General features: G+C 36.5%; 1 protein-coding gene across 7 annotated transcripts; it reads right to left on the minus strand.

The window, feature by feature from the left end:
* Window positions 1-2,291: 2,291 nt before the first annotated feature.
* MLC1 (modulator of VRAC current 1) lies at window positions 2,292-24,153 on the minus strand. 7 transcript variants are annotated; one of them, XM_030015634.1, is made up of 13 exons: window positions 24,050-24,152; window positions 23,389-23,526; window positions 22,509-22,692; window positions 20,275-20,364; window positions 18,136-18,189; window positions 17,947-18,048; window positions 12,279-12,380; window positions 11,256-11,327; window positions 10,665-10,781; window positions 9,667-9,723; window positions 8,547-8,669; window positions 7,380-7,547; window positions 2,292-5,374 (listed from the first exon to the last, which is right to left on the minus strand). In XM_030015634.1, exons 3-13 carry the CDS (start codon window positions 22,686-22,688, stop codon window positions 5,300-5,302), a joined length of 1,140 nt encoding a protein of 379 aa, XP_029871494.1. In that variant the 5' UTR covers window positions 22,689-22,692; window positions 23,389-23,526; window positions 24,050-24,152; the 3' UTR covers window positions 2,292-5,299. The 7 variants fall into 7 exon arrangements, with proteins under 7 accessions (XP_029871494.1, XP_029871496.1, XP_029871495.1 ...); XM_030015636.1 differs by lacking the exon at window positions 20,275-20,364 and having other exon boundaries at window positions 24,050-24,153; XM_030015635.1 differs by lacking the exon at window positions 18,136-18,189 and having other exon boundaries at window positions 17,947-18,033.
* Between the last annotated feature and the right edge of the window lie 1,332 nt (window positions 24,154-25,485).

A 25,485-nucleotide genomic window follows, 5' to 3' on the forward strand; every position in this document is an offset into this window, starting at 1 on the left:
TCAGCAGGGTAGGATTTCAGATTTTAGACTGTATTAACACCAGGACCAAACAAGAAATAAAAATAAGTTGAGTCACAGAAAAAAAGGAAAGCTGCTTCTCACCATGTCCTCCCTTCTCACCAGATCTAGGAAAAGTCTTTCCTTGAAAAGCATGGACCAGCAAATGACAGGGATATGGGGAAGTCTGGAAAGACTTGTAGAATGGCAACTATCAACAAAGTGATGCTATGTAGCCCTCAAAAAACAGGAAGTCTAGGATAGGGTTTGAAAATGTTGTAAGCGGCAAAAATGCTGGCTTAAGATAACACCGTATCTGCTGTCCTGTGCTGTAGCATCTCAATCCTTCAGATGAACTGAGAGTGTGAAGCCACATTGTAAACTGAATAAGGAAACCGATGCAGCTTTATAACTTTTTCAGAACAAAGTGTGATTTTGTGCGATTTGAGTGATTTGGGGGTTTTTAGGCAGATCAGTCTGAAGCATCACAGGTGTGCTGGTGGAACTCAGTGTAGCAGCAGACAGTATGGAGCACGTTGACATTTTAATGCTATCTTTTTTCCTTCCCATTTCAACCATGAACTTCAGTGTTTATATAATGCAGATAAAATAATTCTGATTTTATGTAACTTTTTATATAAATCATATGTTGGAAACAACATAAAAATAAATACAAAAACTCCAGGATGAACCACATTGAAATAAACGAGACTCTTTCCATAGACTTCAATGGAAATGGGTAAATGAGCAGCAGAACACGATGGAACAATTTAAACCAGGACTGCTGACAAAGAGTACATATCCTCAGAACTGAGCCTGAGTGACTCAAGGCCTCAGTCTAGAAAAACAAGCTCCAGAGTAGTTGATATTAATCCTGGTTATTTGTTAAATGGTGAGCCTGGGAACAACCAAGAACCAGTCACAATCCCTGCACTGTCAATAGGGGCCAGTAGGAAAGACAGGCTACACCCTATACAGACAGTGTAGAGGTACAGAGGTAGGAGCTATGGAGGTAGGAGGCACTCCATCAGCAACCCCACTCTGCTGGCACTTCTGAAAATAACCAATGTTGGGGCAACCTCCAGCAACTCAGCCCCTGCAGAAGCACTTGGCCTCTTGTAGCTGCTGGAAAGCAGAGCTTGTAATACAGGAACATATTTCCAAGTTCCTTCTGGATGCCCAAAGTCTGATGTCATAAAGCATAAAACCATGCAATACAAAACAGCAAATCATCTTATGCACACAGTGTTTGAACAGTCTTATTTTCCCTTTCCAGAACCTACAGGTGGTAAGAATCCCTACAAACTCTGGATATCTGAATTTCAGCCTCCATGGTTCACAATAAGCAGAGGAGAAGAGAACAGGGCCTGTTTAAACCTAAACACTCTGCCCTTTGTTTGAGAAAATGGCCACTACCAAGCACCTACATAAAAGGTGTTTCTTGGATTAGGAGCTACATCAAATTTTAATAACAGAGTCAGCTAGGGGAAAAATTGTTCAAAAAAGCCATTCAATATCAGTTTTAGATTTTTTCTCCAGAAACAGTTTATCTTTACAGAACAAAAAAGAATAATTATAACCTGTTCACTAAAGAGGTTATAACTTTTGAACGAATGAAACAGAAAGGTTAAGTAGGAAATAGATGTTAAAAAAAAAACCTCCAAAGAAAACTCCAGTAAGCATTATATAAGGCTATTTTATACCCGGAGACATCTCCTGTCTTGAAAAAGGAAGTATGAAAAGCAATTTTTGCTTATATTTGATGGTCATAACTTGATATTAACAAAACACTGATTAGAAAGTAATTGGCCAACACAAACTGTTTTCATGGGCATTTCTTTCTTCATCGCTTAAAGCTAGCAGGCATAGTTTTCCTTTCGCATGAATCTGATTTACCATAACACGTTCAGCTCTCATTGTTATTTCACTCGTTGGCTGTTTTCCCTATATTTATATAGGGGCAGAAAAACAGTTTACTGTGAAATATCTCATACTAGCATTAGACAGGTAACACCAGATAAGGGGGGGAAAAAAAAATCCAAAACTCATCTTTCAAAGATACTTATCTAAGATACTACTATTCATAAAATGGATGATACCAACGTTTTCTTCTGTCAGTGTCTCCCTGAGGGACTTCCCACTCAAACAAAAGTACTTCTAACATTTGAAAAAACAGGAAACCATTATAAAACCAAATCAATTGCCAGGGAAGCCTGACTACTCCAGTTTCTGAAACTAATTCAGAATATATTATTCTGATCTCATGGATTCACTTCACAAAGACAAGACCCAGATCACAAAACATGCAATTTTTTATTTGAGAAACTCCTTTAACTCCAACTATAATTGACAGTGATCTACACACAAACCAACTGATTACATGGTCAGTCTAAAGTTGTAATTCCTGGTACGGATCATGTACAAGTCTAATTTTTCAAACGGGGAATGGAGAAGAGAAGGGTCATATGACCAAGGCAAAACATAGCAAAGGAATGTGACAGGAAGGGACAAAGGAAGTACTAACAAAAGACAAATACTCTGTTGATCTACTTCCAATGAGGCAGAAGTCCAATTCTACCTCCAGTTGATATGAAGTCATATCCAAGATCAAAAAGAGGGCCACTATGAGTTTGCAGTGTGCTAAGCTGACTAATTAAGCAGGAAACTATTCATTTTTTTTAATCGATAGATTTTCTGCCAGTTTAATCAGATACCAGCCATGGCTAGCACAAGGGTAGAGGCCAGAGGAGACAAACCCTTTCAGCACTTAGATCAGCTCATTTGCCTTGTAAAAATCTCCCCCTTCAGTTGCTGGAGACAAATGGTAGGAAAGATCTAAAACACTCGTAACAACTCAAAACTATCCATGCAGAACATATATGTACATGTAAAAACACATATACACAGTCCATTTGACACAGAGACATTTCTGGATACAGAGAGGTCTGTATTGCTGTTGTGGGGTAGGCATTGTACCATTTCTTCCAGATGCCTCATTCTAGTTGAGCGCCTAAGGTACTTTAAGCCCAGGTTCACAACAGAAGCTTAGGTCCAACAAAACTACAGACATACTGCTTTTCTAACTATAACTAGGCATGGCTCTTAACAGAAAAACAGTAGTCAGAAACACCAAAGGTGAGACTTGATACATTGGATCCTAACTGCAGTTTTCCTCCTCACCCGTCTGTTCTTATAAGGCAGGTTACTACTAAAAACAAAAAAATATACATCAATAGTCAACTGTGTGTTCTTGTTCCTGGTGAGATGCTACAAGAAATTTGCCTGCAGGAACAGAGAGCATTAAAAAATGCTCTTAAAACTGCTTCTGCTTTCCTAGCTTTTCCTAGCTAAGTTGGTAGCTGAGGAAGGATTCATGCACCAGGTACACACAATTTTATTTTTTTTCAGAAGCTGCTTCAGCCAGATTTATTTGTTTATTTTACCTAGGGCTATTTCTTTTTTTTTCTTTTAAGCTAGGACCCCAACTCCTGGTATAAGCTAAGCAGTAGTCCATGGCATTAATTCTACTGAAACCCAGCAAGGCTGGAATGGGCATTCTCCAGCCAGTTCCAAGCAGAAACCCTTGTAACATGGCACATACACTGTTACCTCAACCATGCTGACCTCAGAGAGGGGTATGATTTTTTTGCCTTTAACAGGCTTCCCTGCTGTGCTGTGGAAACAAATTATCTACCAGCACACCCTAATTAAAGCTACAAGCAATCAAGATTTACTTCGTGTCTATCTACAGTCTGTCCAGTTTCAATCCATGCGTGAGATTTAGAAAGTTGTTTGGATGTTTATTTTTAGGTAGAACTGTCACCATTTCTTTGCAACTTTCAAAAAAATATTGTACAATCAAAAACTAACTTGTTCTACCTATAAAAATGGTCAGATTGTAGCAGACATAATAATTTATCTGCATTGTTGAGAGAATGTTCACACAAGTACCACCAGTAGAGGCATGAGATTTGGCAGTATTTAAGAAACAGAAGCTGCAGCCTCTCATTGTTGATGTATTAGTCTGGACCAAAACCACACACTATTTTAGGTGATCAGAGAGGTTGCTACATACAAGCTCTGAAGAAGCACTGCTCTAAACCTGAAAGAGTATTCTTTATGTATTAAAATGCCGTAATAATTGTCAGCTTTCCCAAAAACAAAAGAAAACATGCTGGCATACCTGAAGTGCTCTGCACTGTATGTACCTTTCTCTCTACTTCCTCTCCCCAAAAGCAAAGAGGCAAGCTTTGCAGCATGCTCTGAACAAATTATTTGGGTTGTTTCAGATTAAAAAAGAATGAACTTCAAAGTCTAGAACTTGTCAAAAAACATCAATAAAGCAATAAAAACAGAAAAACAATAAAAACCCCACCACCTTGTCAGCAGCTATCACCCTAGTTACACCAAAAAGCCTATTAACATGGAAATTCTTACAGTGTTCTTAATCTACATGATCATACACATAATTCAGCTAGGAGGAAAAGGCAATCTGTATGGGAGATATCCCATGTTTAAGGGCAGCTAGGTTCTGTAAGTTTTAAAGATAGTTAGGAAAATAAATAAATGAAAAGTAATATTCCTAAAAATACATTTTCATAGGTGAAAAAACTCTTAATATCAGTAGTATCTCCTGTTATTTGGCTGATTGCTTCTGTTTGTTATTTTTTTGTTTTGGCTAGTAGATTTTGTGCCTGGCCACTCAGAAGAAGCCCCTTCCCCTTTAACAGTCCAGAAATGGAAGCTTAATGGGAAAGAATATTCTGTTTTCACGTCTCCAATTAGAATGTCAATCCACATTCTTGAGTTTCCACATAATAAAGACTTTTATTTATATAAAAGCAATGAGATGCAAAACAACTTTACAACTCCTACAAAAGTGAAGTATAAGCAAAAATATCAATTATGACTTGTACTCATAACTTTACAAAAGCATTTATCAGTTACACTGACTGCATAACTGCAGTTATAACAATCTCCTGCAAATATATGAAGCCTACTACATAGTCATATTTTACTTTGCCATCAGCATAAATCCATGTGACTCTCTACCTTTTTTCTAAAGGTATGTTCTAAAGCAACACTAGAATACAGATACCAACAGAAAAGACAGATGTGTTAAAAGTATTATCAATATATTTCAAAATTATTAGAAAGACACATTATTTACTGTGTTACTCCTTGGCTCCTACTGCTGTAACTCTATTGCTGTTTATAAACTGAAAAATTTTTAAGCCTTAATTCAAACAGTTGATTTACTGTATTGGGTTGTACTGTATTGGCTGCATTTGCAGAATCCAAACTACTGAGCCATCTGCACCACAACTGCTTTCCAGGCTTTGTCTTTGTCAAAATCCTTTAAGGTATTATTGGAAACCTAAAAGTAAACAAATTTCAGACAAATGGAAACATGAAACAATGGTTTGGTTAAAAACTGAAGTTCAAGCAAATAAATATCTGAGAGAAGCTAGGAGAATGTAAACATGAATAGTTAGTCAGAGCTATTAAAATATTCTGTGCATTGTAAATTGTATAGTTTTGTATATTGTATAGTATACATTTACAATATAAAACGTAATAGTGTAAACTGTATAATACTCGAGACATTTGGGTCAAAGAAACTTGGCCAAATTCCTATTTTAAACATGTTACTTAGGTCATTTTTTCAAGATTTTTTCCAAAATGTGACTGAAAGCCCTAGCACCTTAATCTCTAAACCCAAAGCCAGAAGTAGCCCCCTGCAGTCCAACTGAAGCAAGATTTATCTACATACATGCAAGCAAACTTCTTGCCCAAGAACACAGACTTCTAAGAAGCCAGAGACCTACAACTTCACCTGTAACAATATTTGTGCGTTTCAATACTAAAAAGTAAGCAAAAAGGTTTTGCTTTTCCGGACAAAGTGCTCCTTTTAGCATTTAACTCTCACCCAATATCTCAGTGACTCACAAACTAGGAATACTTATGTATTATGTAAATAAACCCCGGAATAGATCTGTTTAGCCATGCCATGACCTATGCTCTAAAATGTGACTTGCTGCAGTGGAAGTGCTGCTGTGCTTCATCTTTTATACAGAATGTAACTCTCAGGACACAGATCCAGAAAATAAGCAACCTACACCAAACGCCCCCAGCAGCCTGAGGGCACATAAATCCACAGCTTCCACTTTCTGTTACCAGCTGTATAATGACTTGACTGAATTTCAGTCCCTGCTCCCAATGCTTTCTATCTAGTGCTGTTTCAATGCAGATGCTCTTTCTAGAGCAGGGACTGAATCCAGCACTCTAGCGCTGGGCCATGCAGTAAGCATTCAGCTAACCTGAGTTACTCTCTCCTAGTCTTTAAAGATACAGCGCTTTGATCTGTACAGCAGAGGTGAGGAAAGCCTAAGGGCTACCATGCTGTGCTAGGAGATGGATGTAGTTAACCTCCGTGGGCTGAAGAAAGCTGGGTTCCATCAGTCCCTGAAATAGCACTCTAGCCCTGAATGACTACATGAAAAGTGGTAGCAGTAATATAATATTGGCATCACCATGCTCTAAAAAAAGTATGTGCCAAATCTGTATCTGAAAGGATAGCTTGAACATGTAAGTGCAGGAGGGAAATGGAGGGAAATATAAATTCTGATCTTTATGACCAACTTTGGTAGTGTAATTAGGACACAGAGAGACCTGGGATTCCAGGCAGCCTCCTCTGCACACTACTTCATACCGTCCAGCACAGATAGCCACTCACTCAGCTTGCCCATTGTTGTTCCTACGCTCCACGTTCTTAACTCTTTCCATTCAAAGCTTAGGGACCTTAAGAGAACTAACTCGGCTTAGTAAATTCACTCCCCCACAGCAGGCCGTGGAAAGGTACAACTATATCGAACACTCTCATTCTATAGCCCAAAACTTCTGCTCACATTGAAAGGGTAAAAATCCATTCCTTTCTTAATAGATGGCTATCTCATTATTAGAACATGGTCATGCAAGGCCCATCATCTTTTCTGTAACTTCATTCTGACATATGAACAGCTATTATGGATCTGCATCCTGGGGAGTAGGGAATACCATTTTATCTTAGTACAACGATGAACCTCATCTTTAATTGGGAGCCCATACTACAAATAAGAACAAAAGGGGGCTTTAACATTACAACTGTTTTTCTCTTAACAGGACTTGTCACAGACATACAGATATTGCATCTGTCATGCTCCAGTTATCGTTTAATCAGCAAAATATTATCTCTTTATTACAAAATTCACCAGTGCATTAACATCTTCACAGTTTTAAAGAGCAGCTTTTAATTGTGATCTGAATTAAGTAACGAAAACATTATCAAAAAAAATCTTTTAAAATACAGATTTTTAAATTTAACAATGGTTATAAATACATACCTCTGTTGTTCTGTATTCCTGTTTTTTAACCTGTGATGCTGTCCACGATGAATCATGTAGTTTCATTTTTGTCTTGTAATTTACACACTGTATTACAGTTCCAATAGTAAGGCATGCCTGAATTAGCAGCATCAACATCAGAAGCAACAGGAGTACATCATAAGACTGCTGAAAATAGGGACATGAATATGTTAACTACTTGAATAAAATATTTTCTGCCATTCTCACCCCCATATTCTTGAGATTTGTATCTAGGTTTCATTAACTCAAATTATAATTTACAGTTTATTTCAGCATGAAGCTTCAATTAAAATTTGAGTGCCTGAGTTTGCTCAAAGTAGAACAGATCGATAATTTTTAATAAAACGTTAATTTGCCAAATGATCTTTTCCTCTAGAAAGAGAACAGAATTGAGGAAAACATCCTCTGAAATATAAAGCCTCACTGCTGGTTCTGACCCGAGCAATGTCACAGCTATGCCTGGGCCTGGCCCTGTGCCTTGCTGGCTGCAACCTTGCCCTGTTGACCTGAATTCCTGGCTGACCTTGGATCTGCCTCACTACTATGGACTTGTCTGGCAACCACTGAACTATTGGCTGAACCTGGTTACCATGGCTGGACCTGCCTTGTTTTTCTTTTTTTTTGGTACTGCAGGACTGAACATCATCACAGATTGATAAACACTTAGACGGTAAAGCCCTAGAAAGCTCTTCAGCAATGCACATATGGAAATGCTTTAAGATTTGCAAACTTTTCTTCTTCTCTGCCCCAGGCCAGGCTTTGAATGAATCCAGGTGTAAACTTACAAGCCCAACTGTTGGTAGACATCCTAAGAAACAGAAAAATGTATTCTTCAAGTAAACCTAGAATCTTTCATTTATATACTACAAATTTATAAAAACCTCAAGGATGCCAGCATATTACATATTATTCTTACTGATTCTTTAGAATAATATCCCTTTTTTTTTTAAACTATAATTCCAGGGTGGCAATAGATTTAACATACTTAAAATTATATCATTAAATAAAGAGTTTTTTAATAATTTCTGTAACATTTTATTCAATCTTTATAATGCAGTACCTTGTCTTCTTATACTTCCTAATTCATTCTTGTGTTGCTACTGTAATAGATAGATGTTAATTTTCCAATTGCATAAAAATACATACTTTAACAGCAGGTGGATAATTTTTAAAGATGTCAACAACTTGCATGATACTGAAGGATAAGTATGCAGAAGCAGTGAACAACAATGGAGAGGTAACACTGCTAATGGCAATCAGGACCTCAACCTAAAAAATAAAAGATAATAAATGTTAAATAAGAATAAGAACAAGTTAACACTTCAGTTTGTCAGCTATATCTCCTCGAAGCAAGCATAACAAAAGTGTGTAAAAGCATATAAGATCACACATATGAGACAAACATTAAGAGCCATCCATACTGCACAGAGATACAGAAGCAAGCTCTGAATAGACTAAGTTTCCTAGCCAAAACAGTTGTTTTGTAATTCATTTTCCATTTAATATGGATGATAGGTTTTTTGTTTGATTTTTAAAGTGCCTTTCATATGCAGATAGAGGAAGCAATACCCAGTTTAAAGACCCAGTATAGAATTATCATTTATTGTTCAGTTTGTATGAAATAATGAGAATTAACAGCAGATATTGCAGACTTACAACCTAAAATAACTACGCAAATAAATTTGAGTGCTTTGAGGCAAATTTATTGCCATACAATAGCAGCTGAGTTTTCATTCAAATATCATCCCTACAGGATCAAATTCTGACTTCAGTTGTGGTCATGCATCATTACTGACTTAAATATGGTTGCATGATTATAACTTAACACAGATGTTTTAAGAAGGCTTAACTACACATCTGGGACATTCAAGGAATAAATACACTCTACTGAATATTCTTAGTCCTTGTTGCTAGTCATGCAGATGACAGAACAGAAGGGACCTCAGCTCAGGAGCATGAGAGCAATTCGGGGCATACCATGTGAGGTACGTCATTTTCCTATCCATTCCAAAAGAACCAGTAACAAAAAACCCCAACAAACAGTCCTCTGAATTCTTTTCTAGCACTGGTGGAATTAAGTCTCCAAAGAAACTACTGGATTTCTTTTCAGGAATATCAGCATACACTCATGCTACATATTTCTGTCACATTTTGTAGAAGTAACTGAAAACAAGTGAGCAAATATGAGTAGTGCCCACTATCACAGGCAGGCTTTCTTAGCATTATTCCACTCTAGTGACAAAACCCAAGAATTTTACACACTTACCAGACATTTACTTGGATATTCAGCAGCTACATGACTTGCAATAGCACTTGGAAAGCACTAAACAAAAAAACGTAACAATATTTACCTACTTGAAAATTACAAAAATTACAATTGAGTTACAGTGATTCCCCCTAGTCACAGATCGCATCCTAAATTTCCTGAAAAGGTAAAACTGTATAGACTTATTATGACAGTATTAGGAATCAATTATTGAAATGGAGATAAAACCAATCTTCATTTAATTTGCATTTGACAAGTATCATGCATTAAACCTACACATGCTCAAATATAATAATCCTCAAAACTTGACACCTCTACATAAAAACCTAATGAACCCTACTGAATTTTGTTAATTCTGAATGCTGAAAAACTTGTTTGTGATCTTTTTCCACTTCATGCTGAGGGATTTTCCAGACATGGGAGCCATATATAAACCTAATGTTCATTGTCTTCTTTCTCAACAGGTTCAATCTGTGGCAAGCAGGGTAGCACAGCATCCTTTATGAATCCACTGCTCCTAGGTACAGGCTGTTACTACTGACAAGGGTTAACAATCACAGTCTCAGGCTTTTAAGACAGTTAAGGCTGACAGGCTAAAGATGATGTTCTAAGGATTCTACCATGCTGAAACTAAACTCAACTTTTTATTTTGCAGCCTGAAATATTCTAAAACCTAGGACTTATTTGACAAAACACTTTACTTCCAATACCCTTGTTTTATTACTCATTTCCATTTTACCGAACTAAGGACTGAAAATGTATCAGAACATTTTATAAGAACCAAAGTATTGTAAATCAAAATAGAACAAGCATATTGCATAAATATATTAAGTATACTGAAGCGCTAATTCATTTGCTAAGCAGCAATTGCCATTTAGTATTAGGGCCAAATAAATATTCCAGTAGGGAGGGCAAAAATGAAAAAAAAAATTTAAAAAAAAAAAAAAAAAAATCAAAGACATTGTTTTAAAAGAGTACCTTCATTTTGCACTACTTACAGCAACTAAGATCCAAAAGAATGTTACTGAAAGATATGGACCTGAGACTAGAACATCCATATTCAAAGCAATTATTCCACCAAATACTGATGAAATTCCAATAATCACCTCAATTACCTAAAACAAAGAAGAGCACGCAAATTATTAACAGTGCATTTGAACACCAGATTTCCTATTTGCATATAGAAAGGAACTCACTGGAAGGAAAAAAATGCATTTATGCTATTAGCTATGCACGAAGTCAATGTTTTTCAGATCTAAAATACTGCAAAACTCCAGCTGGCTTAAGTGAAAACAAGATCAGCTTCATTATACATATTTATGCTCTCATTTATTAGCTCCACTGAACAACAGTTCAGTTTACACTATTTATCCTTCAGTCATTAAGTAGTCTCCTTCCTATTATACACAGCAGTTATCATTTATCTTGCAATATTCTAAAAGGAAACATTTTAAGAAATATCTCTCATTTCTGTTTTTATTCTTTCAGCTCTTACCTACACTGATCCCTTCGTGGCTTTAAAGAAGCTTAGGACTTTGAAACATAAAGGAACAAATGGATTTAATGAAAGAAAACAATACTTTTCTTACTGAGTATGACTTCAGAATTCGAGTAGGAAAGCTGACATTGCTCAAAACAACGGTACTGTCATGTGCAGTATTCTAGAGGTGAATAAAAAAATCATGATCAAAAAAACCACACAAAGCAATACATTTCTTTCTAATATCCTGTACAACTTGTACCTGTTACAGGTCCTAACGGTGCCGTGCAATGTCTGGCTGGCCCATCAGAGCCGGTAGTGACCCACCACAGTGTTCACTAGTGTCAGACCACATCACTCACATTAAAAACAAATGAGGTAGTCCCAGATGACCTGTTATACAACCACTGTTCAACAATGAAATATGGTCATCTTGTCTCCCCTTTCCACCTTCAAAATACATACTTTCTTCCTGAGCCTCCAGATTTTACTGATGTGGATAAACAGTAACTGAAGGAGGACAGTACACTACACGACTTTATCTAGCAAGCAATACTTCTACTGGAACACAAAATGGCGCAGCATGTTTGCTTCATTAGTACCTAAAAGAAGTACTGTTGTAGAAAAATGAGGGTGGGATTTGGGAGAGCACTTGTGACTAAAGAAAATTTTATCTATAGCCCCAAATCCTGAAGCCAATATTTGTTGTCCAGATACCACCAAACTGGCATACGTGATGAATACTTTCTCCACCTCAGGCTTCAAAAAGGCATTGCTTGCACACATAAAAATCACAGTATTCTAATGTTTTATACATCATTAAGTTTTGTTCTACAAAACAGAAATAAAACATTTGCCATGCCTGTTCATAAGATATTCAAACAACCCAGTGCTGTATAATAGCAACAGTTCATTTTGCAGAGGGCCCATTGCACTCTTAAAGATAGAAGAGGCTATTACTGTTAAGTACGGTCCTTTTATTTATTGTTCAAATCTAGTTTTACCATGTAATATGAAGTTATATACTGGAGTTGCCAGTAACTTGTCAATGTATGTAATACAGGAAAAATCAAATATTTTTTAACACCAAAAAAAAAAAAAAAAGACATTTTTAATCCTTAAGGGTACCTACTTTCTTTCTCATACAGCACTCTTCAGTAGACCTAGCTGAAATGATTACAGTAGTTGCCATGAAGATTTCCAGCAGAATAAGCAGAATCAAGTTGAAATTTATCTGTCAATAAAATCCCAGACATAAATGAGTTACAACTTCCATACTAAAAATAAAGGAGGGGGTGGGTTCTAGCAGGATCCAGCAAGCTATTTTCTGTGACATTTAGACATTATTAATTAGATATCTTGTTAACCTTTTTCTTGGTTTTTGATTAATTTCTCAGACAACACTTAGCTGTCTACATAATACTCAGAATGCCTAACCTAAGAAAGAAACATTTCTTTCATTTATGGGAATGTTCTGCCTGAAGATTTTATCACTGTCTTCCAGAAGAGCACTTAATGACAAGAGGGTGATTGCTGGGCACGTTTGCATTTTGCAGGACCTTCCCTGTGAAATCAGAACACTGCAACAAATCATGGAAGATTCACAGGAACAGAAAGAGGACAAATACGAGCAAGCCTAACTAGCCCAGGAGCTAAGGCAATCCACTGCGGGAAGGAAGGAGGGCCACAGGCTCCCAGCCCCTATGCTGCAATCCAAATGGTGCAATACAATGTCTAATGCTGAATGAAAACACAATCCAAAGACCTGGGCCAAGACTCCTATGTGCTCTACCTAGTGCTAGTAGAGCACTGATGAACACTCTTTGTGGTTTCATAAGTCTTGCAGGTCTCACAGACTACATTATTGTGTAAAAACACAGATGCTGTCAGTCCTCCTGCCATTGCTCACCTTCAAGAGACAAATTAGTGAATGTAATACTTAATATTTCTCTTTGGTTCCTTATTGCCTCATGAAAAGAGGTAGATACCTACTCTACATGGGCTGAATCATTTCCTAGAGGCACACAAGTTAGGCAGAGTGGATCTCCCTCTGTCTTCAAAAACACCATGTTTTTCCACTGGCAGCCCAAGAAAACATTTGGTGGTTAGGTCAGGCCATTGGGCAAAGTACCAAAAGTTCAGGGAGAAGTGACTCCATTCAGAACCTATACAATTACAGCAAACCATTGTTCAATGACTTAGAACAGAATTATATTGTTATCTTATGTCAGACCTGCTTTGTAGATGATCAAATCTCAGTTTTTCTCTGACACGTATCTTGCAGCACATGTTTTTTGAAAAAGATTATAAGTAGCAGATTTGAGAGGCTTTTTTGGGCACTGAAATTCATCCTTCTAAGGAAATCATAATTGGAACTATGTGCCTTGCAGTACACAACAGACTGTACAGTTGTACTAGAGCCACAAACAGCAATAAATGTCATAGTGGTAAGCTTCTAGGGAAAGTGCTAGCATAAAGAATAAAGACATTATTTGGCAAAAGAAGACGTGTCAAACATGGCCTGCAGAACAATTTAATCGAGCCCATAAATTCCCATGATTTGGACGTGTTTTGACACATACTGCTGGTACTGACGTGGGCTGGCAAGGCCACACTATACACTGCAGTGCCAAGTAGATGTACAAGTTTAAGTCCAGAACCAGTGTAACTACATTGATGACTAGCTCATTTAGTGCTAGCTCATTTAATGCTATAAGTAGTAAATGACAGAAATTGAAAAAGTAATAGTAATAAATTAGATTCTTTAATTTAACTTTTATCTTTCCAGTGTGTTTTTTCTGGTATGACATGTCTAGAATATCAGACAGAGCCTTCCACTCATAAAATCAGTTCAATGTCCCTAGACCAAAGTAAAAATATCTTATCTCCAGTTTTGGAGTTTAGGTGGTTTTGGTTTTATTTTTTAAACGGAAATACAGCTAAAGCTAGAATTAAGTACTTTTTTATACCATCTGTAACAATGGAAATTCAATGTTAGATTTCTAAGCACTAAAGAAAATTCTCTCTACAACTACCACTGTACATAAAATCTATCAACAGATGCAGAGAACCAAATAAGTTGTGTCCCTAATCCTCTTCCATGACTAAAGAACATGCAAGTGCAACTGGGTAGAAAGTAGTAGATTAGTACAACCCGAATCCAACTTGCTCTGAACCTGCAGCAGGTATTAAAAACATGGTTCACTGAAACTGTATGAAAGGGTTGAATTAATTTCAACATTAAATAATTTAAAGTTCAACATAGTTGCTTAAATGCATACTTTTAACACGATTTAAGATATCTTACAGGTGTTTCAAGACATCTGCACAGGTCTGACAAATAATGACAGATGACCTAAAGGAGACATGCCCTCTTGCATCAGCAGGTGGAGCAAGGCAGGACAAGCCAGCACATCCCTAATGGAGACACACACTTACGGTTAGGCAGCTAAATCTACACTCCAATATCTGTGTGCACCCACATTGCCTACACTTCCACTATTGTGTCAGTGGAGACCTAGTCTCTACAGACAAGAGAGGGAACCCCAAAAGCTACTTGGCCAACCAGTCACTAGGAGTGGGGTTCAATTATACTGGCTGCTAGTGCCATATGAAATACTCAAGCATATTGAACGTGCCTGCATGAATGGAATGTATGACACAGGACTGGTAGGAGATTCTCACCCATCCAGAGTAGAAGCAGCAGTCAGGCAGAATATCTCACAGCACTTTTAAAATAAGAGACGTCTAAGTTCAGGCCACGGAATCCTGCCTTAGCCATCTGTGCTGAGGCAACAAGATTGTATGGCAGGGTCCCAGCGACTGGATCATCTCAACTATAATGGAGGTACACTGAACTTGCAAGGAGACAATAAATGTGTGTACTCAATTTGGAGTTAATTTGAATCCTGTTCAAGCTCTGAACGCTTTCAGTTGCAGTGGCCAGCGTGCATGAGATTCTACTCATTTTTGTCCATCAGGCTTCTTACTCCAAGAGCTGGGAAGGAACAGAGTGGCAGCAGCGGCAGTTTGCATCTTTGACACATCATATCATTCCTCTTGATAGTGTACTAACTACAGAACTGCACCCTACTGGAGTGGTGTCACACAGCCACAGTCTAGGACATGGCTTGTATCTTGCATTCCATTTACCCATCTAAAGGAATTTCACAGAGCTATCCATCAACATGAGTTAACACTAATGAAGTATTACCCAGGTCCTTTATAAAGGGGGAGGAGAGCAGGTTAAATGTGAATTGTCTTAATTGGATAACCTTATCTTTTTTTATGAGTCTTACTGCCTTTAAACTACTGACAGTGATTTTGCATCAGACCTAGTATTATTTTCTTGTGCAGTTTCCCATGGGGAGGGAAAATAAATATGATGATGAAAGAACAGTTAAAGAGATGGTATTCTACATTTTCTTTGTACCACATGGGTAGTGGAAAACAGCTGGCAGTGACCTGCCAAACAGTGAGACTGTCTCACTGAAACAGTATCCTTCAAAGAGGAGAGCAAGTCAGCACCATGAATAACTCTTAAGACAGAAAGGTTCAAAAAAGCTTCAGAGCCAGCTTTGCACACACTGTTATCCTGACTTATCTTTATTCAGTGATCAACGACATAGTATGGACATGCAATAGGCAAGTGAAAAGAATTAAAACCATGTAACCAAGGATGTCATGTGGATATTATTGTAGATAACTAACATTTGGCAAAGAGAGAATTTGCCTTGTTATAAATTTAATGTTTGTCACTTACACTTTTCCAGTCTAATATAATCTCTTTTTTCAAATTGTTCGATCTGCCTTGAAAGTACAAAAGCTGTTAATATTTAATAATAGAAAATGCAAATTTTTATGCAATCTAAAAACTACTCACTTCAGAAGTATGCAGCTAAAGTTAACCTCTTACACACAGGGCCAGCTCCAAGCTTCTCAAGAGCATAAGCAAAATTGATTTTGTCACACTGGGGCTCATGACAAAATAACTATTTATTGTGGTGGCAAAATGAGTCCCCTGGGCCCACCTTTCCTGGGCAGACATAGCCCTCCACTGTTCCGACAGCGCTGTGATACTGTCTACCAGGGGAAGGGGATGCAAAGGGTCTGGTAGTCTCCAGTCACACTTCTCTGCTGTTTTCTCTCAGAATGCTTGGACTGGTTTCTAATATTGGAACTCTCTACCAAGAAAAGAAGGGAAAAGGCAGTACCCTCCGTGTCTTGCACATAATTCATTCATCCCCAACAGCCTAAAACACTTGAGGGGGCAAATGCAAGAGTGAACTGCTACACTAGCAATAAGCTAGCAAAGGCTGTGCAAAGAATTGACTGGTGTAAACTGTCCTGAGATACACACAGGACCTAGGGGGCCATGACATTGTCCCATCAAACACAGGGCAAAACTGCCCACATCTAAAGCCAGTACTACTTGAATTCAAGTGATCTGACTGTCCAGAGTCCTAAATCTCCACAGCTCCGACTCACTGCAGTACTCCATCTCTCTGAAAATTGGGCCAGCTACACAGAAATGTGAAGCTAGACTTAGTTACCCAATTTGAAAAGCAGGTTTGTAAGTATTGGCCTAATACACTGCACTTTCTAAGGGGAAGTAAACACAGTTAATTTGAAAGTTCAACATCTGTGAAATCTGGAGCTAACCAGATATTAAACTAACATAGATAACTCCAAAGCAAACTCCACCTCTGCACTGTTTTTCTGTTAGAAAAGTCTTTTGTTACTAACACTAATTCAGATCTGCTATATTATTATAGGGAGCTATTATTACTGCTGAGCATTTAGTATCACAACAGCTGATATGATGGGGGAGAAGAACTGAACAATAGCACATGAGAACAGTCATTAACCTTCATACGAAATGTATGACATAGTTGCATTGAGTACCGCTATTCTGTGATAGTATATTATGAACATTCATCAATGACAATACCTATTGCTATGCTATTTACTCATACATGTAATATTCTTGTGTAGTATAGAGGTCTTGAAATATTTTACTATAGAAAAAAAAAACCAAAACCACCTTATAGTTCTACTGTTTGGCTCAGACTACCAAAGACAGATGTTAAAAGTTGTGACTCAAAACCAGTGAACTTTTCCCAGCATGAAATATGTGTGCTTCAAATGATGTAACTGTTGCATTCTCTTTGTTGATGATGTATAAGAAAAATGTTCATCAAAAGTTTCTTTCCTGGTGGCCTCACAAGCAAAACTATCCATTGAAGAAGGTCCAGGAAAGGATTGTACTTAATCCGATGATGAAATGTCCTAGAAGTAGAACTGTTTGGGACACCTTCTCATTTCAGTAAAATTCAACCCTAAAAACTGACTAGTCTACAGATGAGCTACTAATTCATTTTCAATTTTCTCTTCTGACCCTGCTCTTTCAAAAAAAAAAAAAAACCAAAAACAAAAAAAAAAAACAACAAAACTTGCTACAGTCAATAGAAAAATAGTCAGTTGATCAAACTGGATCACATTTGAGGATCTAATTCATGTTTTCAAACTTTGAATACAAGACAGGAAACTAATTTCCATATTAATCTCCTCTAAGTTAGCTATACTGTGCATCTTTTAGCCATATAAGTTTTCATCCCCAATGTCAATTTTCCAGTCTTGTCTTACTCAGAAAAGTAAAGTTACTGCTAGATGATCTCTCCTCACAGACTAAGTGGGAATACTGGGGTATTGACAACAATTTAATTACATTTGATCCCCCCCCCCCCTTTTTTAAACAAAGATAAATGTAGCATTAATTAGTAATTGTTTTAGTAACTTACATTTATAGCTGATGGATTAAGGACAAGTTTGCATCCAAACCAAATTAAACACGTTGTTGTAACAGCAAATGTAGAGACGAACAGAATCTGAAAATTGGGTATCTGAAAAACAGTTTCAGAATGGGTTTCTCTCTCATTTTAATCGGGGGGGGGGGGGGCATATAACTGCCAATAAAATCTTATACTTACCACATTAATTTTATTCCTTGCTATAGCAAAGCTCACAACTGCTGAAGGAATACACTAGGAAAATTAAAAGAGAAGACTAGTGGGATATTCTGCACAAAGAATTTTATATATATTTCTATACATGTAATTTATTTGGTCTGAATTCATATTTCAGTTAACTTAGACAAACAGATCAGAAACACTGAGGAAAGTCTGTCACTCTTGTCTGAGCTCATTAATTACAATCGGTATCTGAGGATTACAAGAGGTTTAAATATGCCTTCCATATCCCTCAGTTCTGACTAGCTACCCAGCACAATGTGATGAGTCAAGAAAAGAAAGAAAGTCTTTCATGAGGCATTTCATGCCTTTGTTAGTTTAAATTAACTCTAGAAGGCCTGAGAACCTTGAGCAGGAAAAGAAAAACACTGCTACTCCCAAACTGGGCCTCCACATTCTTTTAAACAAAGTCATGGTTGTGTAAGTTAAAATTTGGCCAGTCTTAACACAGTTCTGAAGAACTTTGTTAAAACTGATCTGTTGAGTCAAATTACACTTTAAGAATTGTGCTTGGGATCTCCACTATGTTCACCAGCAACTGTGTTTCTATACTTAAGGACAGAGCTAAATGGGAAAATCATGCATAAAAGAAAAGTTTCACAAAGTAATTTCTCTATCCCTTAGCAGTTCCCCACCACAACAGATAAGGTACCATTACAGATCCAACTCTATTTTACACAAATACATAACGTTACAACTTACTAATAAGGAAAATAAAAATATACTCAACTAAAACTATTAAAAATTATGCATTATTTAACATGTAAACATGTAACAAATGCTGCATTTCTTTACTAATTACCTTTTCATACGTCTGAATGCTGATGGCTTAACAATGGAACCACTGTAACTAGATTAATATCGACATTTAAAATTCTTGGCAGCATTTCTTTAACACCTAAATTACCTGTATTTAACATCATTAAAACATCCTTTTATGTCCTGGATGCCTAGAGTCTCTAGAACACTGCATGACTATGATTAAGCAACTGAATCCTACTACTAGTCAAGATGGTTAAAAAAGTCTAGAGAGCAATTCAGCTCATGCTAAACTAGACACTTAGTGGTTAATTGGCTATGCAGCTCTCTCGGCTCTTCCAACTATATTGACTCCATTATCTATAGTAGGAGCTGTAACACCTTGCTCACGAACAGACACCCAAACGTATACATCTTTACCCACAGTAAGCCATTGAAACCCAACGTGATAACCTTCTGCATCTACCAGATCTTTGGAAATTCCCCATAAATACAAAGTTCAAAGAGACAAGACTTGGGGCAAAAAAAGAGGCATCTCAGTAACTAACACTAATCTTGCAGATACTAACTTCAAAAACTGCTTCAACTTTATTCTAACACCTCTAGCAGAAACATAAGTGACAACTCATTCACAGAGAAACTCCTGGAACTTGTTTGTTTAAAGTAAAGCATTAGTTTTGTAGCTAATTTAAAACAAATCTAGAAGTCAAGTTGCAAAAATAACAATGACAGAACAGAATCCTGCCATGAACAAAGCAAGTACATCATACTTATCTTATGCATATAGATCTAAAGTGTAGATTAAGCATATATAATACAGTAAAAAATATGAGTCTTAAAAATATAGTAAAAAATACTGGACTTCAGAAAATGTCAGACACCTTTAACGCATATTTTACTAATAAAATAATAATATTCAAGAAAACTTTAGTCTGCTTCAGTACTTGGATATTATGGCAAAATAAACTTAAAAAGTAATACTTGGAAATACAATCTGAAATACATTCTGATAGCATTTAGCCAGGAAATTCCCTAAATAGATAACAATGCAAATTTTCTTAAATCAAGCACACAAAAACTATTCATGCAGATAACTACTGCATGCCAGTGGTGAGCTGGTTAATGAAAATAGTAGCACAAACCAGTTGTCTTTATGACAACCATCATTTCCTTAACCATGGGATTAAAACCCATTTAATGAACTGTTAAATAGAATTAAATCTTCCAGGAAGAAAGTTAGTAGTAAAAAGACAGACAGAATAAAAGACAATAAACCCACAAAAATTATTTACTATTGATCTTGCTGTCAAACAGCCACAGCAAATAATTAAGAATGCTTACTGAACCTGCTGCACAACGTAAATAATCCATTTCAGATGGAAAAATATTTCCCAGATATAGTGAAAATCCAGAAGTAATAAGGAGACAAGTCTGCAAAGCAACAAATAAGATAATTTAATATGAATAAAACTATTTTTAAAAAAAAAAAAGCAACTAGTCAGATAGAAATCAGTAACTCCTTTCAAATTAAGCTACTGCTGAACACTTAATAATGCAGTGTTTGTGTGAATAATGTTGAAGAAAAATATCAAAACATGCTGAGTTCTGAAGAAGATGTTTTGCTGGTTACCAAGACTTAGTACCGAACAATATAATCATGTTTGAATCAAGCATTGTGCTCTGACTTGGCAAATACCTAATAAAATGCTCAAAAGGTAATTGCAGTGTTCGGTAGTAAAAATGTTTCAGAAACCTCAACTAAGCCTCTACTTTGCATTCTCTGCTTGGCACCACCAACATTCATTGTGTGTATGGGCTGCTGGGCAATTACCAACTAGAACACAGTAACAAAAATAATATTAGGATACACTGATAAAGATTCCTCCACCTACATTCCTGCCTCCCTCCAAACTCTCTTCCTGCTTTGGTCCAGTGGCACACCCATAAATGTTCAACTCCTCCTGTTCCCTTGCTAACTATTCCACTTATTTCATTATTATCAGAGTTACACTCTCAGCAATAAATGATTAGTGTATTCTACTAACATTTTTTCTTTTTGCTTGTTGCTCCTCTGAGTAGGCATTTCTTTGAAGGGGCTGGGGAAGATGACAGACAGAATGGCTCTTTTGTTTTATTGGGGCATTTTTTTCATGTTACAAAATTATGGGGGTCTTTAAAAAGTCCTTCTCAAAAAATAACAGAAAATAAGGATAGCATATGTGCGTGTATAAGCACACACACAGCGAGTTCTGGCAGACTGAAAGAACAGTATTTATAGAACACAACTTGAAATTTTGCTTGAAGCATATTGAATTGTTCCTGCACAAGAACAGCCCATACTGGCAGCCACTTTGATGTCACTCTACGGTTTGCAACTGCTCCCTGAAGTAGACAGTTCTGTTCAGTATGACTTCTGTTGCTCCACATACAGACTTTCCTTTCTGGACACTGTCTTTCAGAAGAGTTGAGAGAGATGAACCACTATAATACTTGGGAGAAAAATCTAATTGGAATTTATTGGATTAGCTTATTAATAAAACTGCATTTTCATTTATCCATAAAATTCATGCTTCTTGATAATATGACTTCAGCAAATGATCAGTAAACATTAATATCTTCAATCATTCACAACAACTCAGTAAAAAGGAAAAAACTAAAGACAGTTGTCCTTTTTGACAATTAATTTTGAGAAAATTTAATGTAAAGAAAGCCAGCTCTTCTTTTGCTCTCTTTTTATGTAACAGTACATATGAAAGGAAATCCAAGTTTTGCAGATTGTCAGAAAGGAAAAAATTTTCAGCTGTTTCCATGAAAATAACACAATACTTTTATTCACTGTGCAAAACCAAGTAATTACCACATTAACAGTGAAACTTTTTTAGCTCTTAATAAAAATTACTCTTCAAAACACACAAACTGACAGAAAAAGAAAAGATCAAATTCTAATTGCTATAATGAACTTTAATTAACTTGGCTCAGAACTTGAAGAAGCATATGATGTACATGCAAGATCAGTGTCCTATGATTCTAGCAGTGACACAAAAATTCAAATCACTGTGACATTCATGTAAAAAACACAAGTATATACCTCCCTACATGAAGATTCTACCAAATAACTACATGATTATTGAACCTTGACAGACGAGTGTGGCAGTTAAGTACGATACATATTTTTAATGCCAAAACACTATTAACAATTAAAAATATGTTAAAAGAATGCATACGATGAGGACACTTTACATTCTTTCCCAAAAGGCACTGCTTATACATACATATTGGTTGCTATTTACCACTACCATAGTTATTCTACGTTTATGCTATATGATTAATATTAAAGATAAAAATCAGCCTTCGTATAGCATCTTTGATTAGTGCAGAATTACCCAAAGAATACTGTTAGTCAATTAAGTGTTACATTCTAAATTTGTTAAATATGTTCCTTTCTGTACAAATATTTATATTCAATACTATCAGTGATGAAATTCTGAGTTCCCAAATGATGTGAAACAGAACAGCTTACTAGGCACTGAGACATTACCTACATTTTCAAATTTTGTATCATTTAAAGTACTTACTCCCATCAGCAAAGAAAAGATCCATGTTCTGTAGCTAAAGCAAGGATGCAGCCTCTTTGATAGCTGAAGGTCACTGGATTTGATATCTGGTATATAATTTCCATTCTCTTGCTTTCCCCGCTCCAAAGTTGGCATCCTGTCATAGCTAAATTCTTCTCTGTAACCTTCTTCCCTGGTCATAACACTTCACAAAGGCAATTAAGTAATAATAACGGAAATGCAAATGATGAAGAAAAAACAAAAATACAATTTAGTTCCTTCACATACTCAGATCAGTGCTCAACTATGATTTTGTCTATTTAAGGTAAAATAAGTAAAAGCAATATTTAGTAATGAGCTGTATTTACATTTCAAAATACGTAAGCATTCTAACAACTTACTTGCATACAGTAAGTAAATTACATCTTATAGCCACAGTTCATAATAATACAGTATAAATACCAACAAAATGAAAGTTTGTGTATCTATGATACCTCAACAGACTTTTATTTCAAGATCTCAGAACCATTTTTGGAGGTGTTTAGTTTGAGGGTAACTCTATAACCAAAGCTTTTTTCTTTTTTCTTTTTTTTTTTTTAATTCTAGGACAGAAAATATATTTAAACATGTTTGGATATTAACTTCCATTTGATCTTAACATTTCTTATCAGGTATCTAAAATGACAGAATTCACTATGAGTCCGATGAACTCATATACTCACAATAACTCAGCTACAGCAAACTGTTTCTAATTTACCCAGTATCAAGCATTTCTCTTGTTCACTTAGCCCTTTTTTATTCATCTCACTGCTTGCCAATCTGTTCAAATACCTGGAGGAGTATCTTATATTAGAATTAAGTTATTGCAGATTTTTCAACAGTTAAAAACCTTCATGCTTACCTTCAAATGAAAAGTTAACTGTCAGTTTAAAACAGTCTTGTGAACACAGCTGCCTGTGCACTTTGTGATATTCTCACCGTTCAGTGAGTCATGCTGTCTTTGAAAAGTTCTCCCTTACACTTTGGCTTTCAACAACATCTATTCAGATATGGAACAAAAGCACAGCAAAAACTTCAGCTAAGCCAGGGAACAGGAAAATGCCTCCTGAATTTTAATTAACAGAACACACTAGAAAATTACTGTACTACATTCTCATAGGGCTGCTTCCAAATCAGACCAACGAATTTAAAAAGTTTCAAGTCTCTTTTTTATTTGAGTACTACCTCTTACTTGGCATCTTAAATAAAACCCTCCTCATAGTTTACCAGTTTTAGTTATTATAATAGCCAGTGTTAACAATATTCAACAACCTAGTTCTTGTTTCAAAAGAGCAAAAGCTACTTACAATGCAGTATTCTCCTAGAATAAGCTACAGATAAAAATTCAAGTATTCAAGTATCCCAACAAGTTTGGGAGGTTAGAAAGTTAGGTTAGAAACCTGTCAAGAATATTATTTCCACTGTAGAACTCTTCTTCATCTTTTTGTACTAACCCTAGTTTTCTAGAGCGTTCAGATTCAATCGTGCTGACACACTTCAATCGTGCTGACATTCATACTTACAGAACACCAGGATGACTAAACAACATATTTTAAATCTAGCAGGCAGCAGTGACATGCAATGGCCAGCACACATTGGATCCAGTCCTCCTGCTTATTAGGCAAAGGAAAAAAAAAAGCTTTTATCTTGAAGATGTTGGCATCTTGACAGCTACAGCAATGACAGGGACTTTTGTCTGAACTTTAAACACTCTTGTAACCAAGACACAATTAAATCTTCAGTACTCTGAAGGGCATCACCTTTAAAGTATGCCAAAAAACCTTCAGAACAGCACTACTTCTCAGTTTGTACGGACTGCAGATTTTGCTCTTCTCATAATGCCAGACAATACTGAAAGAATATTGAAGTGTTACAGTTGTTTTAATAGACTGAAACATGGAAATTAATACACCATACACAGCACTAGACACAGCTGTAAAACTGTGTTAGAAAAGGAGGAAAAAATAGACTGTGTAGCCAAGCAAAACTGTCTTAAGTAATTAAGCCCTTCTGTTCCTCTGTTCACAGAGGAAACACTATGCAAATATTTCCATTATCTGTAACTTTTCAAAGACTATGGTTTAATGGAAAATGGGTAATACTTCACATCTTTTTCAATGAATGCTAGGTACTGGTTTGCTCTAACACAAATTACCATAGATAAAAAAACAGGATCATATTTTATCTCTTTCCACCAATTCAGGGAGATCAACTTATTTTTTACACTAAATTGGTGGGATATTCAGGTATTTACTTGATCTAATCTCTTTGAATAAAAAGAATTTATAACGTCCTGCACCACTGAACAAAGCAGGGCTCAAACCCTAGAAATTTTTATTCGCAATTCCAAGTGTTTCAGCCAGTATTACACCTGAAACCTCCCTCTCAAGCGTGGCAGGCACTACAGTGTTTCCTCAAGTTATGTTGAAATTCCTTCTGCCTCTTTTCCTGTGCACTTCTCAGTATTTGCCATTTTCCTTTTTGCACAGAGGTTCATGACACAGTTACTGTATCCTCTGCATTTGGCATCAGTGTCAATGAAAACACTTAAACTTCACAGTTCAGTTTCTACTCTAAAGGAGCTACTTTTAAAGGACATCCAGACTGAATACTGATCTTTTCTGCCTAGGCCATTTTCTTGCAGTAAGATTCCTGAGAAGCACAGCCTGGGAAGGCTGTTACAAACTACAGGACATTCAGACAGGAATTTATGCATGTATAATCACTCCTCCAGAAAAACAATTTATTCACCTGTCACGTTTTTGCCAACCAACACTCCTCTGCCTGCACTCCATATGAATCTTAGTGAAAGAAAACAGTAGTTAAAATGCTTTAAATCAATGTATCTAGAAGTGGAGGCTGTCACTCCCTCAGCACTTTTCTAAAAAGACCACTTACTACACACACTTATGGACGTTTCTCCTCCCAATAGCATCACCTCAGTCACTTCAGAGCAAGA

The sequence above is a fragment of the Aquila chrysaetos genome, chromosome 5, assembly GCF_900496995.4.
Source record: "Aquila chrysaetos chrysaetos chromosome 5, bAquChr1.4, whole genome shotgun sequence".
NCBI lineage: Eukaryota > Metazoa > Chordata > Aves > Accipitriformes > Accipitridae > Aquila > Aquila chrysaetos.

Coding starts and splice junctions, on each gene's coding strand:
- MLC1 (XM_030015634.1), bottom strand. CDS start 22,688: ATGACCAGGGAAGAAGGTTACAGAGAAGAATTTAGCTATGACAGGATG. Junction 20,365..22,508: donor TCTTTTCTTTGCTGATGGGA/GTAAGTACTTTA, acceptor GTTGCTTTGCAG/ACTTGTCTCCTTATTACTTC. Junction 7,548..8,546: donor ATTATCCACCTGCTGTTAAA/GTATGTATTTTT, acceptor CCCTATTTTCAG/CAGTCTTATGATGTACTCCT.